This window comes from Oncorhynchus keta, chromosome 1, assembly GCF_023373465.1.
Source record: "Oncorhynchus keta strain PuntledgeMale-10-30-2019 chromosome 1, Oket_V2, whole genome shotgun sequence".
Lineage (NCBI taxonomy): Eukaryota > Metazoa > Chordata > Actinopteri > Salmoniformes > Salmonidae > Oncorhynchus > Oncorhynchus keta.
In genome coordinates this window covers 90,704,430-90,721,853 of record NC_068421.1, presented here as the reverse complement: position 1 = coordinate 90,721,853, position 17,424 = coordinate 90,704,430, and the positions used below count along the sequence as shown (strand labels likewise).

Below are 17,424 nucleotides of genomic sequence, written 5' to 3'. Positions count from 1 at the left end.
CTACCATCACCATTACTACCACCACTACCATCACCATTACTACCACCATTACCATTACTACCACCACTACCATCACCATTACTACCACCACTACCATCACCATTACTACCACCACTACCATTACTACTACCACTACCATCACCATTACTACCACCACTACCATCACCATTACTACCACCACTACCATCACCATTACTACCACCACTACCATTACTACCACCACTACCATCACCATTACTACCACCACTACCACCACCATTACTACCACACCTACCATTACTACTACTCTACCATCACCATTACTACCACCACTACCACCACCACCACTACTATCACCATTACCACCCATTACCATTACTACCATCACCATTACTACTACTGCCATCACCACTACCATCATCATTACCATCACTACTACTACCATTACTACCACACCTACCATTACTACTACAACCACCATTACTACTACCACCACCACTACTATTACTATTACCATTAATACTACCATCACCATTACCACTACCATCACCACTACCATCATCATTACCACCACTACTACTACCATTACTACCACACCTACCATTACTACTACAACCACCATTACTACTACCACCACCACTACTATTACTATTACCATTAATACTACCATCACCATTACCACTACCATCACCATTACTACCATTACTACCACCACTACCATTACTATTGCCACTACCATCACCATTACTACTACCACCACCATTACTACGACCACCACCACCACTACCATTACTATTGCCACTACCATCACCATTACTACTACCACTACCATTACTACTACCACCACCACGTCACCATTAAACTGCTATCATTACTCTCTCGAGCCCTCTCTCTCTCACGGACTCTGACTCCCCCTTCTCTCCCCCCTTCCCTCCAGGTGAGAGCATGGCCCAGGCGGGCAGTATGAACGTGTCTCAGCACAGCAGCTTCCCAGACTTCCTGGACTCCCTGCCAGGAACCAATGTGGACCTGGGAACCCTGGAGGGAGCGGACCTCATCCCCATTCTCAACGATGTGGAGTCAGTCCTCAACAAGAGCGAGCCCTTCCTCACCTGGCTGTAAACAAACAAACACACACACACACACACACACACACACACACACACACACACACACACACACACCTTTACACACACACACCTTCTACACACACACACACACCACACACACACACACACCTTCACACACACACACACACACCTTCTACACACATCTTCTACAAACACACACACACACACACACACACACACACACACACACACACACACACACACACACACACACCTTCTACAAACACACACACACATCTTCACACACACACACACACACACACACACACACACACACACACACGCCCAACAGGACGAAAGACTCCACGTATCTAAAGACTCTGTCTGTGCTGCCTTTGGTGACCTATTCAAATCAGCTTGCTTGATTTTTTTTTTCACGTGTCCAGTAATAATACCCCATCTGTCTGCCCGACCACCTATCAATCTGAGTTCAGTTCAGGTTAAAGATATCTAAAGAGTATTAACCAAAGCCTTGAGAGAACAAAAATCAAATCAAATCAGGACACGTGTTAAAGTGAATACTGTAATGTAACAAAAGTGAGTAGTTTTGTATGTTCTGTCTCCCCACCCTGGTTTTTGAATCACAATAGATGTTATTTTTTACAGCTTTCCTGTCTCTCTTGGGTTGACACTCTATGTGGAACAAGTACTTGGTGAAAAGAAATGTATTGGCGTCCAATGGTATTGCTTTGTCATGACTAAATGTATGCAGGGAGGCTTTTTTACCAATAGGTGGCGCTATTGCTTAAGCTACTGTAGTTATGAAATGGCTCTTTACTGGCAACAAGGCTGTCCCATCTGTAGGTTCTTAGTAGTGCACGTCTGTCGGCTACAGCACTGTAAACCTTCTTCTCTAACAAATGATCAATCACCAACAGTATTTTAACTGTCAGTTTGGGTTTGAATTAAAAATCCACACTGTTACTGTTGTTTCTGTTCATAATTTTTTTTTTTTTTTTTAACTACAGATTCACTTCTACATCAGCATTAGTAGCCATGGGAACAAAGTGTGTTGTATACCAAATAATGTTTCCTATTGTTCGCTACAATGTCACTACAAAAGCTTTAAAACTTTAAATTGTACTTAGTTTGATTTTTAAACAGAACTGTTTTTAGTTTTTTTGTCATTTTAATAATTGTACTCTAATGTAGCTAATTGAACACTAAAATATCATGCCTCAGTTATGAAACAATGTCAAATTCTGTATTCTAATAAGTACACTTAAAAAAAAAAAAAATCATACTATAGTATTTGTTTTTTTTTCTGATCTGTAAAATAGCCTACATGGGTTCTTTGCATCTGGTGCCATTTGTAGGACTTATAATATAGTTAGCATTTTTTGTATTTATCAAGAGCTATGATTCTATTTCTTCTGTTCAATTTTTTAAAATGTTTTTTATTTTTTAAATGAAATTGAGATTTCAAAGCACTACAAATCAGCAAAATGATTGAAATATATCTGATCATGAAGTGAATGTTGAAGTTAGATGATCACCAGACGTTTTTGTTTCAATATGCGTTGACGCTTGATAATCCTTCATACGCAAACTCTCCTTGGTCTTCGGTCTGTTTTTTGGGGGGGGTTTTGCAAAAAGGACACTTTTTTTCCCCCCTTCTGTTCTACGGGGAATTATGCAACAATAGTCTTTTCATAGGGTCAGAGGTTATTGTGCCTACATGTTTTTAGAGGATTTCTAGTGAATTGTCAGATTGGATTGGCATGGGGTTGGCATGGCATGGGGTTGGCATTCGGATCTTGTTTTTAACATGCCAACTCCACAACACAATCTGCTCTGATCTTTTTTTTTTTTTTCTACATTTGTCTCAGTTTTTGTATTTGCATGTTGATTGACATATTTGCTATTCCTAGCGATAGGTGGTCTATAGCCCGACCTTATATCGTGACTATACTGAGTCTGGTTACTATGTAGAACGTTAGAACTAAGAAGGTGAGGAAGTGATGGATCCTTGGTAGGGGCAGGTGAATTAAGGGGGGGGTTGTTGAGTTTAGGGAGGGTGAGGGGGGTGTTCAATGCACGCCAAAACACACTGGGGGTGTGAGAAGGGACGAGGTGAAGAGGGGCGTGAGAGGTGACGAGCTGAAGTGGGGGCACACAGTTATCACATCACTACCACCTGTGTCCTTGGAGTTGTGTGGGTTGGGGGAAAGGGTGTGTGACGATGTGGTGTGGTTTCAGAGATTGGAGGGCCTCTATTACCCAGGCATGGCCAAAGAAGGCTAGCTCTGACAGGGCTAGCAACATGCTAACTCGTGCCCATGCCCAGCTGACATGGCTAGCAACATGCTAACTCGTGCCCATGCCCAGCTGACAGCGCTAGCAACATGCTAACTCGTGCCCATGCCCAGCTGACAGCGCTAGCAACATGCTAACTCATGAGGGCTAGCAATATGCTAACTCATGCCCAGGTCCAGCTGACAGGGCTAGCAATATGCTAACTCATGCACAGCTGATGAAAAGGGCTCCAGTGAGAGGTGATGAGGTCTTTTTTAGAATCAAACAAGGTTATTAATCCAATCACACAGCTGCCTCTCTTGGTGTCTCTGTATCAGGGAGGTTCCCAGTTTGGTGTTTTCGTTTGAATAATGTGCTGTTCCAGGCTCGAGGGGGGGAAACTTGGCAGGGCTGTCGGTGCACCATTACTGGGGACACAATTCAAGGTTGCACCAGTATGAAGGACAAAAGTTAAATGGATGATAGCATTTGTATCAGATTGTCTTTTTGTAAATCTATACTTTGGGGGATATTAAGACCAGATGAAAGAGAGAGATTCAACGAGAACATAGAACACAGAGGTGGTGTTATACCGTTAAGGGTTTGAGGAAATGGTTTGGTGTGGAGCACATATTTTGACTAAAGGTGCATAGAGTGGCATGACATGGAATGGAATAGACAGGATGTAGCAATATATAGCGCAGTATAGCGCAGTGGCTAGGCTACAGCTGCATGGTAGGATGGGGACGGGGGTGTGTTGTCAGTAGTTACAGGGTTCTTGGAATGTTGAAGGCATGCTCATTGGTGGTGAAAATCAGACTAACAAAATGGCCGCATACTGTATCCTATCCCAGGAGTGTGGACTTCATTTTTACATGATGTAACCTCGGCAAGGAGTCTGAAAATTACAGTAACATGTTTTTAAAAAATAAATAAAGAATAAAATGGCGTCAGAACCGTGGATCTTTGTGTTGTTTTTTTATTGATGCCATTTATTACAGAATATCACCACAGATCACTATCACAACAAGCCACAGATCACACACAGCTGTATACGGAACCAAAAATGACCTACGAACATCACTCTCTAGGTAAAATAAGCTAGTATACAAAACAACATCCCCCCCCCCACCTTCATAATTCCACTCCATACATTAGGGAGCCGTCCAATTACCTCCCACCAAGGCCAACTTGGTCTACCCAGAGAAATGTATATAAAGTAAAAGTTTAATTTCATTTGTATTTATTTAGCTAGGATAATCCACTCAGTAACAATTGCCTCTGTTTTCCAGAGAGTCCTGGGTGAATGTTCTAACAAGAATGTAAATGTTCAGGTTCTACCATCGATATATGTAAATAGGGTTGGAGAAAGCTACATTGCAGTGTGTTTTGTATAATATAGCGGAACCCACCATAAAGTCGCTGAAAACCCGGCACGACAGACTCCTTAGTAACCCTGTGGCGTTACAGTAAACATTGACACAGAGGAGGGAATCTCGTCATGTCCCTCCATTAAACAGGAACTAGAAGAATAAAGTTATAAAATGACACCCACAAGCCTTCTCCGATAAGACTCACACAGGTGTGGCCCACAGTGTACACACACTGTCATAAACCTCTACGAAGGGGGTTTTCGTGTGTTTTTGAATATTGAAATAAGCCCAGAGACTAATATTTAATAGATACCGAGTGTTCTGTCTTTTTAAGGTACAAACTAATATGGAATTATACTATGAAATGTTGAAAGTGCTTTCATGTTTATAACGTATTGAATAAGAAGTTTGATTTAATTACATTTTAAAAAGTTAAATATAGAAATACTTAATGTGGCTCTTAAATGTCCTCTGCTGTCATAAGACTGACCACCCAAGCAAAAGGCCATCAAGCTAGGTAGGTTTGGAAATGGTCGATTTTAAAAATAAATTGTTATTTTTATATTATTTTTTTTTTACAAATATTTAACAAAATCATATGGACCTCATAGAAAGCCAGTCAATGTCGTTGATATAAGAAGTCTTCGGTCTTCTTCTGAGGGGCTCACGGATCCTCAGACGGCATCATCACTACTCTGAAAAACAAACACAGGACTATAACTTTCCAAAAAGATTCAAATCAAGTCTTACTCAAACACAAACATATTTATACAGTGTATTGGTGTGTCAATCATGGATGAGCTAATTGTTGCTTAGCTTACTGGAGTTCATGGTCAGATAACACATGGCTGAGAGGTCAGTGACACAGGTGGAAGAATAGGGTCTAGCCCTTATTGGAGGGATGGGACTGGGGGTGGGGCTAGGGGTGGAGCTAGGTCTGGGGCTGAGCAGCTCCGAGTCTCATATTTAATACATTTAATTTAGGTGTGGTCAACTGGAGAAAAAAAATGTGTACTAATTGGGTTTATGGGCTAGACTAGAGGTTGTTTCAATACAACAGGGTCCTCTTACCCCCACCACAGCAGCCGCAGCAGTCTCCACAGATGGCCCCGATGAGACCGTTGACGACCTGGATGGCACAGAGCACAACCTGGAGCAGACCCATGACCAGCAGCATGGAGAACAGAGTCAGGTGCCAGGTCACGATGCCTTCAGGCTTTCTACAGCCCTCCCACAGGGTGTGGTTATTCAGGTAGTCACTGGTGGACAACAGAGAGTTCAGAGTTGAATAAGACTCAGCACACTGCACATAAATTGTGTAATGTGTAATTCATGATGAATGCGGGTGAATCAGTGAGTGAGTGTAGTGAGTGATTTACATACAGTGTCATGTGTAATTCATGGTGAATGGGCGAGTGAGTGAGTGATTTACATACAGTGTCATGTGTAATTCATGGTGAGTGAGTGAGTGAGTGAGTGAGTGAGTGAGTGAGTGATTTACATACAGTGTCATGTGTAATTCATGATGAATGCGGGTGAGTGAGTGAGTGAGTGAGTGAGTGAGTGAGTGAGTGAGTGAGTGAGTGATTTACATACAGTGTCATGTGTAATTCATGATGAATGCGGGTGAATGGGCGAGTGAGTGAGTGAGTGAGTGAGTGAGTGAGTGAGTGGGTGAGTGAGTGAGTGAGTGAGTGAGTGAGTGAGTGAGTGAGTGAGTGAGTGAGTGATTTACATACAGTGTGTCACAACATGAACAATGTATTACCAACAATGTGTTTGAGCCGGTAAAACGGGTTCTTACCCATTGACAAACGGATTGGTCCACATCTCTGTTGTGCCATTCGTAAAGAGACATTTGGGTCCGTTGTGAATGGCAACAGCAGACACAATGAAGGAGTAGCCGGCCCCCAGAACCCCCACCCCAGCAAAGATGATAGAGGTGAACATCTGAGGAGAAGAAACTGATCATAGTTACAGAGGTCCAATTTAATCAATCAATCAATCAATCAATCTGGGTATTGAACCCAGTCTATCCAAGAAAAGTGACTTAAGAAGACCATGTTAAAACCTGTGGTAGGAAGAACTAGCACTAGTCTTCAGGGTTCATACTGATGGTGGGATGGACTTCAGGGCCCGTATAAAGCGTCTCAGAGTAGGTGAGTACTGATCTAGGATCTGCCCATATAAATCTGATTCATTGTGATCTAAAATGCTAAACTGATCCTAGATCAGCCCTCATATACGCTGAGATGCTTTGTGGATACGGGCCCAGGTCTCATACCGGGATCAGTTTGATACTGTATTTTTAGCAAGAGTTATTTCCTTTGAACTAACCAATGCAACATTGGGCAAACAATCAATTGATCCTTTTGCCCAAAATCAGTTGAAAGCAACAGCACCCTCCTACGATGCAGTACGGTACCAGTGTGAGATGGAATGATACTATTGATCAGGTGGTAAGAGCTCTTTGTTTCTCCTATCTGCTGGCCACCAATATAATGGAGGCTCTGTCCCTAGGAGGCATGGGAAATGTCAGTTGAACTCCCTGCTTTGGGGCGATCAAAATCTAGGTGTTATATCTACTGTGTGTGTGTGTGAGGCTGGTTAGGTCTACAAGTATGGCGCACTGCTTTGGATGCCCTGTGCTTTAAGGGTAAATTCCCAGACCTGAGTTCAGCGTGCGTAAATGAAACATAATTCCCTTTCTATGCTCTTTACTCTCTACATTTTGACCTTTGAACTGAACCATTTAGAATAGCATTCTAAATGGTGGAGATCAATGAGATCTCCACCTTGAAGATGAAGGTGTGGTGGAGCTGTGCCTCCACCATATTCTGACCGTGACATCATTCCCTCATAATTCCACCACCTTTTATTCACTATGAAACAATGAATAAGGTTCCAAATGGAACAACATCTATCTACTTTCTTTACCTTTTATTTATCTAGGCAAGTCGGTTAAGAACAGATTCTTATTTACAATGACAGGCCTAGGAACAGTGGGTTAACTGCCTTGTTCAGGGGTAGAACGACAGATTGTTTTACCTTGTCAGTTTGGGGATTCGATCTTGCAAACCTTTACGGTTACTCGTCCAGCGCTCTAACTACCACCTGCCGCCCCAACAATGAAGGTGTGTCAGAGCTGTGTCCACACCGTATTCTGACCGCGACATCATTCCCTCATAATGAAACGATGAAACGATGAATAAGGTTCCGAGTGGAACAACATCTACTTGTTTTTTTTCCTGATAAGAAATAACACCATCCTCTGTACACTGTCATTTACAACTTGATAAGAGCTATTGATAAGAGCTGGGTGAATGAGTAAACCGATTTGATAAAGGGATTGTAAATATAAATGACAATTGTTTTAGATGTATTTTACCTTATAATTGATGGAGACAAACGTGAAACCAGTCATATGGCAGCAAAGCGAAACATATCAACATATCAACATATCACCATATCAACATATCAACACATCAACACATCAACATATCAACATATCAACATATCAACATATCACCATATCAACATATCAACATATCACCATATCAACATATCAACATATCAACATATCAACACATCAACACATCAACATATCAACACATCAACATATCAACACATCAACATATCAACACATCAACATATCAACACATCAACATATCAACACATCAACACATCAACACATCAACACATCAACACATCAACACATCAACACATCAACATATCAACACATCAACATATCAACACATCAACATCAACATATCAACACATCAACACATCAACACATCAACACATCAACACATCAACACATCAACATATCAACACATCAACACATCAACACATCAACACATCAACATATCAACACATCAACATATCAACACATCAACACATCAACACATCAACATATCAACACATCAACATATCAACACATCAACACATCAACACATCAACACATCAACACATCAACACATCAACATATCAACACATCAACATATCAACACATCAACACATCAACACATCAACACATCAACACATCAACACATCAACACATCAACACATCAACACATCACATCAACACATCAACATATCAACACATCAACACATCAACACATCAACACATCAACACATCAACACATCAACACATCAACACATCAACACATCAACATATCAACATATCAACACATCAACACATCAACATATCAACACATCAACACATCAACACATCAACACATCAACACATCAACACATCACCATATCAACATATCAACACATCAACACATCAACACATCAACATATCAACACATCAACACATCAACACATCAACACATCAACATATCAACACATCAACACATCAACATATCAACACATCAACACATCAACACATCAACACATCAACATATCAACACATCAACACATCAACACATCAACATATCAACACATCAACATATCACATCACATCAACACATCAACACATCAACACATCACCATATCACCATATCAACACATCAACACATCAACACATCAACACATCAACACATCACCATATCACCATATCACCATATCACCATATCAACACATCAACACATCAACATATCACCATATCAACATATCAACACATCAACATATCAACATATCAACATATCACCATATCAACACATCAACACATCAACATATCACCACATCAACATATCAACACATCAACATATCAACATATCAACATATCAACACATCACCATATCACCATATCAACACATCAACATATCAACACATCAACATATCAACATATCAACACATCAACATATCAACATATCAACACATCAACACATCAACATATCAACACATCAACATATCACCATATCACCATATCAACACATCACCATATCACCATATCACCATATCAACACATCACCATATCACCATATCACCATATCAACACATCAACACATCACCATATCACCATATCAACATATCAACACATCACCATATCAACATATCAACATATCAACACATCAACACATCAACATATCAACATATCAACACATCAACACATCAACACATCAACATATCAACACATCAACACATCAACATATCAACACATCAACATATCAACATATCAACACATCAACATATCAACACATCAACACATCAACATATCAACACATCAACACATCAACATATCAACACATCAACACATCAACACATCAACACATCAACATATCAACACATCAACATATCAACACATCAACACATCAACACATCAACACATCAACACATCAACACATCAACATATCACCACATCAACATATCAACACATCAACATATCAACACATCAACACATCAACACATCAACATATCAACACATCAACATATCACCATATCAACACATCACCACATCAACACATCAACACATCAACATATCAACACATCAACACATCAACATATCAACACATCAACATATCAACACATCAACACATCACCATATCAACATATCAACACATCAACATATCAACATATCAACACATCAACATATCAACATATCAACACATCAACATATCAACATATCAACATATCAACACATCAACACATCAACATATCAACATATCAACATATCAACACAGCACCTTTTCCACAGTAAGTTTATGAAACGCTGGCCTTGTAACGTGGGATGACATGTGGAGACCCAAGCGATACGCTTCTGTAGCCTAAAGTACAGTGTGGCGTCAAACCTACCGAGTTGATTTATGATTTCTACAACGTTTTAATTATAGGCCCGGATCTTTCACTGTATATTTTACAATGTGTATCCTGTTAAATATTAGCCACTATCGGTAGCCACCGTCATTTATACCCACATGCATTTATAAATGTCTCTTTTCAGTGTTAGTTTCCTTACATTTAGCATTGTTCCTTTAAATTGTTAGTTTCCCTTTCTTTCCTCTGTCACGTTAGTGTGGTTGTTCCTGAGGATCTCTAGCGTTAGTGGATCATATTTGGCTAACGTATTACAAACAGTGTAATAATGTCGGACATGTAACCTATTTGAATCATTATGGAACACAGACCATACTGTAGCAGTTTATACCTGGCGCACGGTTCACGACGACTGGATCGTTGTCATCACAGTTCCATGACTAGTGAGGATTATTAGGGGAGATTTATAAAACTACTGCCCAATCTCTATTGTACACTTTTCTCAACATCCAATATTTTTTGGGATTAAACACGATTAGTCAAACCACTGTGTTTTTGATTCACCAATATAATGAGGTGCTTCAAACCTGTTGTTTTTATTGATGCTTTTCTAACCATATATAATATTCAAGATCAGAGTATTTTTTTATAATCTACCAATTGGTGCTGAACAGGAGATGATATGCACGTATTTAGATAGCATTTTGTCATTCATCCCTAATATTCTGAACCGTTCTCGCCATGTATTCTAGTGAGTCTGTCGTTCAAGGTAAACCAAATTTCAAGAGATGGCTTTAGATAAATGTACTATTGTATGCAAAATTCCACAAGAAGATCTGTTGGCCAACAAGTGGGAGGGTTTTCAGCGGTTGAATAAAATGTATTCCGTGCACAGGGGAACCACGCCTGCAAAGCATTATGGACCTGCATAAGATAAGTCTGAGTACCATCTACTGAGAAGTGCGTAGAAAAGGCCTGTAGGACAGGCGTCTGAATCAGGCCCTTAACATTTCCTAGTCTGAATCAGGCCCTTAACATGTCCTAGTCTGAATCAGGCCCTTAACATTTCCTAGTCTGAATCAGGCCCTTAACATTTCCTAGTCTGAATCAGGCCCTTAACATTTCCTAGTCTGAATCAGGCCCTTAACATTTCCTAGTCTGAATCAGGCCCGTAACATTTCCTAGTCTGAATCAGGCCCTTAACTGAATAGAACACCTACAGTATATAGGAAAGTTACTATGGATATGTTTGTTCCCATGTACTCACTGCAAATCTCTTTCCACAACTCTCATTGCCACAGCAACCGCAGCAGTCATTGTTTTTAAGGCCCAGGAAGACCAGCGCTGGGAAGATCATCTGCTCAGAAAGAGATACACAGCCATTAGGATACACAGCCATTAGGATACACAGCCATTAGGATACACAGCCATTAGGTTACACAACTATTAGGTTACACAACCATTAGGATACACAGCCATTAGGATACACAGCCATTAGGATACACAGCAATTAGGATACACAGCCATTAGGATACACAGCCATTAGGATACACAGCCATTAGGATACACAGCCATTAGGTTACACAACCATTAGGATACACAACCATTAGGATACACGACTATTAGGATACACAACTATTAGGATACACAGCCATTAGGATACACAACTATTGGACAGAAATACATCATACTACCCACAACCATTAGGATACACAACCATTAGGATACACAACCATTAGGATACACAACCATTAGAATACACAACCATTAGGATACACAACCATTATAATACACAACCATTAGGATACACAACCATTAGGATACACAACCATTAGGATACACAACCATTAGGATACACAACCATTAGGATACACAACCATTAGAATACACAACCATTAGGATACACAACCATTATAATACACAACCATTAGGATACACAACCATTAGAATACACAACCATTAGGATACACAACCATTATAATACACAACCATTAGAATACACAACCATTAGGATACACAACCATTAGGATACACAACCATTATAATACACAACCATTAGGATACACAACCATTAGGATACACAACCATTAGGATACACAACCATTAGGATACACAACCATTAGAATACACAACCATTAGGATACACAACCATTAGGATACACAACCATTAGGATACACAACCATTAGGATACACAACCATTAGGATACACAACCATTAGGATACACAACCATTAGGATACTACCAGGAAACCAGTTCTAAATACTCCCTATAGCCAGACAATCATATTGGCTGGAATCAGATTAGTACAGAGTGTTTCTGTCATCAGGGGACATGAAGGACAACAGCTTTAGAAGCAGAAACAAACTGGCAACGTTGAACACTGTGATCATTTCCTAAACTTTTCCTCAAATTCTGACAGTGCTGTAATCACACAAGCATAATGGACAAGACAAGACCCCCCTCACAAAGGCTTTCATTTTGATCATTTCAATTGCACCTCATATAAAGATTATACATCAAACAATACACTCACTGGTTACAAAATCTTGTCCTCAATATTATAATTTAAGTTAAAGGAAAACACTTGTCGTTCTCATACATTTGGTTTCTGATTCATACAGGGGACTTGTAGTGAAGACGTGAATGCAATATACAATATGCATGGACACAGAGCATAATAGACTACACATGATTTCCACCAATCCCACTCCTGACCTCTCAATGAATATCCTGACCTCTCAATGAATATCCTGACCTCTCAATGAATATCCAGACCTCTCAATCAATATCCTGACCTCTCAATGAATATCCTGACCTCTCAATGAATATCCTGACCTCTCAATGAATATCCTGACCTCTCAATGAATATCCTGACCTCTCAATGAATATCCTGACCTCTCAATGAATATCCTGACCTCTCAATGAATATCCTGACCTCTCAATGAATATCCTGACCTCTCAATGAATATCCTGACCTCTCAATGAATATCCTGACCTCTCAATCAATATCCTGACCTCTCAATGAATATCCTGACCTCTCAGTCAATATCCTGACCTCTCAATGAATATCCTGACCTCTCAATCAATATCCTGACCTCTCAATGAATATCCTGACCTCTCAATGAATATCCTGACCTCTCAATGAATATCCTGACCTCTCAGTCAATATCCTGACCTCTCAGTCAATATCCTGACCTCTCAATGAATATCCTGACCTCTCAATAAATATCCTGACCTCTCAGTCAATATCCTGACCTCTCAATGAATATCCTGAGCCTAGATTGTGTAGAAGGAAACAAAGCATTTTAAAAGGGCCATCCATCTCACTAAAGCCCCCCTGTCATGTAGACAGAACCTCCAGGCCAGTAACTACACATGTATTTCTACCTAACTGTTCACCTGTTTTCTGATAGACTCAATCCAATATTTATAACATTCTATGTTTCACCACATGTTGAATAGAGACATTCAAATACAACCGTTAAAATGAGACATTTTGACATGAAAGAGTTACAGTATTAGAAGTTATTTAAAAGCCCCATTCCTAAAGCCCTGGCATTTTCCACTCCCCCAGTAACAGTTGACTTACCATAACACCAGATCCCATGATACCCCCAAAGTAAAACACCTCATTGGTGATGTGGTTATTGTCTTCTGCGACCAGCCCCCCAGGGAAGAAGAGCAGGATATTGCAGAGAACACACAGGATGGCCAGGGGGATCAGGGTGATACCCAGACACTTGGCAAAACTACCCGAACACATGGTCGGTCGATGGTTCACAATCACTTCAGCTGCTAAAACAGTCACACAGCACAGGGCCAAGAGGGATTCTCTAAAAGTCCAAAGGGCTCCCACACAAACTCGTACACACCTAAACTGTACTGTACTGTAGGTTCCTATCTAGGACTATAGCCTATCTGTCCAGAACCAGCAAACGGTCTCAAGTCCCTCAGATTGGGGAGGGGTGTATATATATATATATACACACACCACTGGCTGGATGATGATGTCATGATGGCACTGCCTTAAATTGAATTTACAGCAGTTGTGCCATGGCAACCATCTGGTCTGGTTAATATTCTACTAGAGGATTTGTCTGCCTGGCCTCAGCCCTGACAGAGGCTGGAGTTATCGAACACATTGGTGACCTATTGGAGTCGTCATCTAACCACGAAGAAGTTCATCTATGTGTGTTGTATCAATTGACTCTATGTATTTATGTGGAAGCAACACTCTCTACTTTCCCCTCGGGGACAATAGATTAAATCCTATCATATCACACTGGGTTATCAACAGGAGTACGTTTGGGATAATACTAGCTTTTACCTGCTACTTTACAGTAGTCTGGGGGTGGCAGCGTAGCGTAATGGTTGCAGCGTTGGACTCGTCACCAAAATGGTTGCAAGATCAAATCCCTGAGCTGACGAGGTACAAATCTGTCGTTCTGCCCCTTAACAAGGCAGTTAACCCACTTTTCCTAGGCCTGTTATTGTAAATAAGAATTTGTTCATAACTGACTTGCCTAGTTAAATAAAGGCTTTAAAAACAAATCTCTATTTGACTCAGTGAAACACCTGCGAAGCTTCTCATGATAACTTCTCATAAGGTATCATACACAGTAAAAACCATTCCCAATACATGAAAAATAACTTCTTCCTTTACAGTTTTATTTATATTCGGTCCACAATATTTATACAGTCTGAAAACAACATTGCAAGCAGTATTTTGTGCACTATTAGATTGATCATGTCTAGGCTACAGGGTAAATGTATGTTTAGCCAATAGAGAATTTGATAACATCACTGGACAATCGGTATAGAGAGACAACCCTTTTAGCCTTGTGCCAAGTCATGTCTGTTGGTAAGTAGACATTCACTTTGGTCTTCTTCGTTCTGCCGTTAAACTGCTATGCAGGCCTACCACATACGGCCACTTGACATGATCGTCACACAATGAAAAGAAAACCGTACAGTTGAATGCAAATGCACTGCTCACGGGTGTGATCTGTAATCCATCTACTATTCCCGGATCAATCGAGCACATATTAATCAATCAGGAAGCAGTCACACAAACGTAGCAAAATAGCGTGGAAGAATAACGGATTATTCGTATGATGTCTAGACGATTAAATAATAATGGAAGTGACAGTACGACACAGGGAAACATACTGTAGGCCTGATTGAGCATGCTCCCAACACGTGACTGAACGTTACACAATGCGTTTGCATGAGGAAGCATTGTAGCAAATTTTTCACGAGGAAACATTTTAGCGAATTTTTCACGAGGAAACATTTTAGCGAATTTTTCACGAGGAAACATTTTAGCGAATTTTCACATGAGGAAAAATGTTAACAAAATTTCACATGAGGAAACGTAGCAAATTGTATTTTGTGTGATAAAGGAGTAGTACGCTATGCAACCATCACCTCTCAATGGTCACCTGTTGTAAGTTTACATGGCTGTGTGGTTTCAAGACAACCAGGGCCGGTCCCAGGGATAAGTGACATAAGCGGTTGCTTAAGGCCCCTGGAGAATACACCAGGTGCAGTTTCTCAATTTTGACATTTAGAAAGTTAATAGATGCGACAATTGTCTGCTATGGTGCGTTTCCATTTAATTATCTTGTGGCGATTAAAACGGCTAGACATCACACCTACAAAAAAAATTAAAAACTGCAGTGTTTAATACGAATTTCTATTTGTATTTCTAATGGATCCCCATTAGTTCCTGCCAAGGCAGCAGCTACTCTTCCTGGGGTTTATTATGGATCCCCATTAGTTCCTGCCAAGGCAGCAGCTACTCTTCCTGGGGTTTATTATGGATCCCCATTAGTTCCTGCCAAGGCAGCAGCTACTCTTCCTGGGGTTTATTATGGATCCCCATTAGTTCCTGCCAAGGCAGCAGCTACTCTTCCTGGGGTTTATTATGGATCCCCATTAGTTCCTGCCAAGGCAGCAGCTACCCTTCCTGGGGTTTATTATGGGTCCCCATTAGTTCCTGCCAAGGCAGCAGCTACTCTTCCTGGGGTTTATTATGGATCCCCATTAGTTCCTGCCAAGGCAGCAGCTACTCTTCCTGGGGTTTATTATGGATCCCCATTAGTTCCTGCCAAGGCAGCAGCTACTCTTCCTGGGGTTTATTATGGATCCCCATTAGTTCCTGCCAAGGCAGCAGCTACTCTTCCTGGGGTTTATTATGGATCCCCATTAGTTCCTGCCAAGGCAGCAGCTACTCTTCCTGGGGTTTATTATGGATCCCCATTAGTTCCTGCCAAGGCAGCAACTTCTCTTCCTGGGGTCCAGCAACATGAAGGCAGTTTATACCATTTTAAAAACACAACAATACATTCACAGATTTCACAACACACTGTGTGCCCTCGGGCCCCTACTCCACCACTAACATATATCTACAGTACAAAATCCATGTGTACGTGTGTGCATAGTGCATATGCTATCGTGTGTGTGTATTCATGTGTCTGTGCCTATGTGTACGTGTGTGTATAGTGTTATTGTGTGTGTATTCATGTGTCTGTGCCTATGTGTACGTGTGTGTATAGTGTTATTGTGTGTGTATTCATGTGTCTGTGCCTATGTGTACGTGTGTGTATAGTGTTATTGTGTGTGTATTCATGTGTCTGTGCCTATGTGTATGTGTGTGTATAGTGTTATTGTGTGTGTATTCATGTGTCTGTGCCTATGTGTACGTGTGTGTATAGTGTTATTGTGTGTATTCATGTGTCTGTGCCTATGTGTATGTGTGTGTATAGTGTTATTGTGTGTATTCATGTGTCTGTGCCTATGTGTATGTGTGTGTATAGTGTTATTGTGTGTATTCATGTGTCTGTGCCTATGTGTATGTGTGTGTATAGTGTTATTGTGTGTATTCATGTGTCTGTGCCTATGTGTACGTGTGTGTATAGTGTTATTGTGTGTATTCATGTGTCTGTGCCTATGTGTATGTGTGTGTATAGTGGTATTGTGTGTATTCATGTGTCTGTGCCTATGT

At 40.5% G+C, this 17,424-nt stretch overlaps 2 protein-coding genes across 3 annotated transcripts in view; one reads left to right on the top strand and one right to left on the bottom strand.

The window, feature by feature from the left end:
• Positions 1-1,294, top strand: part of LOC118394193 (WW domain-containing transcription regulator protein 1-like) — a 79,771-nt gene extending 78,477 nt beyond the window's left edge. For both annotated transcript variants that reach the window (XM_052465206.1, XM_052465205.1), the window contains exon 6: positions 917-1,294. In XM_052465206.1, the coding sequence (XP_052321166.1) occupies positions 917-1,101 (185 nt within the window). In that variant the 3' untranslated portion in view covers positions 1,102-1,294. The remainder of the gene's footprint in view (positions 1-916) is intronic.
• Positions 1,295-4,307: 3,013 nt separating this feature from the next.
• Positions 4,308-14,379, bottom strand: tm4sf4 (transmembrane 4 L six family member 4). The gene is made up of 5 exons (XM_035787416.2): positions 14,008-14,379; positions 11,685-11,774; positions 6,522-6,667; positions 5,789-5,976; positions 4,308-5,412 (listed from the first exon to the last, which is right to left on the bottom strand). Exons 1-5 carry the CDS (start codon positions 14,179-14,181, stop codon positions 5,408-5,410), a joined length of 603 nt encoding a protein of 200 aa, XP_035643309.1. The 5' UTR covers positions 14,182-14,379; the 3' UTR covers positions 4,308-5,407.
• Between the last annotated feature and the right edge of the window lie 3,045 nt (positions 14,380-17,424).

What these genes read in the sequence shown, in the direction of transcription:
- tm4sf4 (XM_035787416.2), bottom strand. Translation starts at nt 14,181, where the DNA reads ATGTGTTCGGGTAGTTTTGCCAAGTGTCTGGGTATCACCCTGATCCCC. An exon ending in TCATGGGATCTGGTGTTATG is followed by an intron (nt 11,775 to 14,007) that starts GTAAGTCAACTG and finishes CTTTCTGAGCAG; the next exon opens with ATGATCTTCCCAGCGCTGGT. An exon ending in ACCAATCCGTTTGTCAATGG is followed by an intron (nt 5,977 to 6,521) that starts GTAAGAACCCGT and finishes GTTGTCCACCAG; the next exon opens with TGACTACCTGAATAACCACA.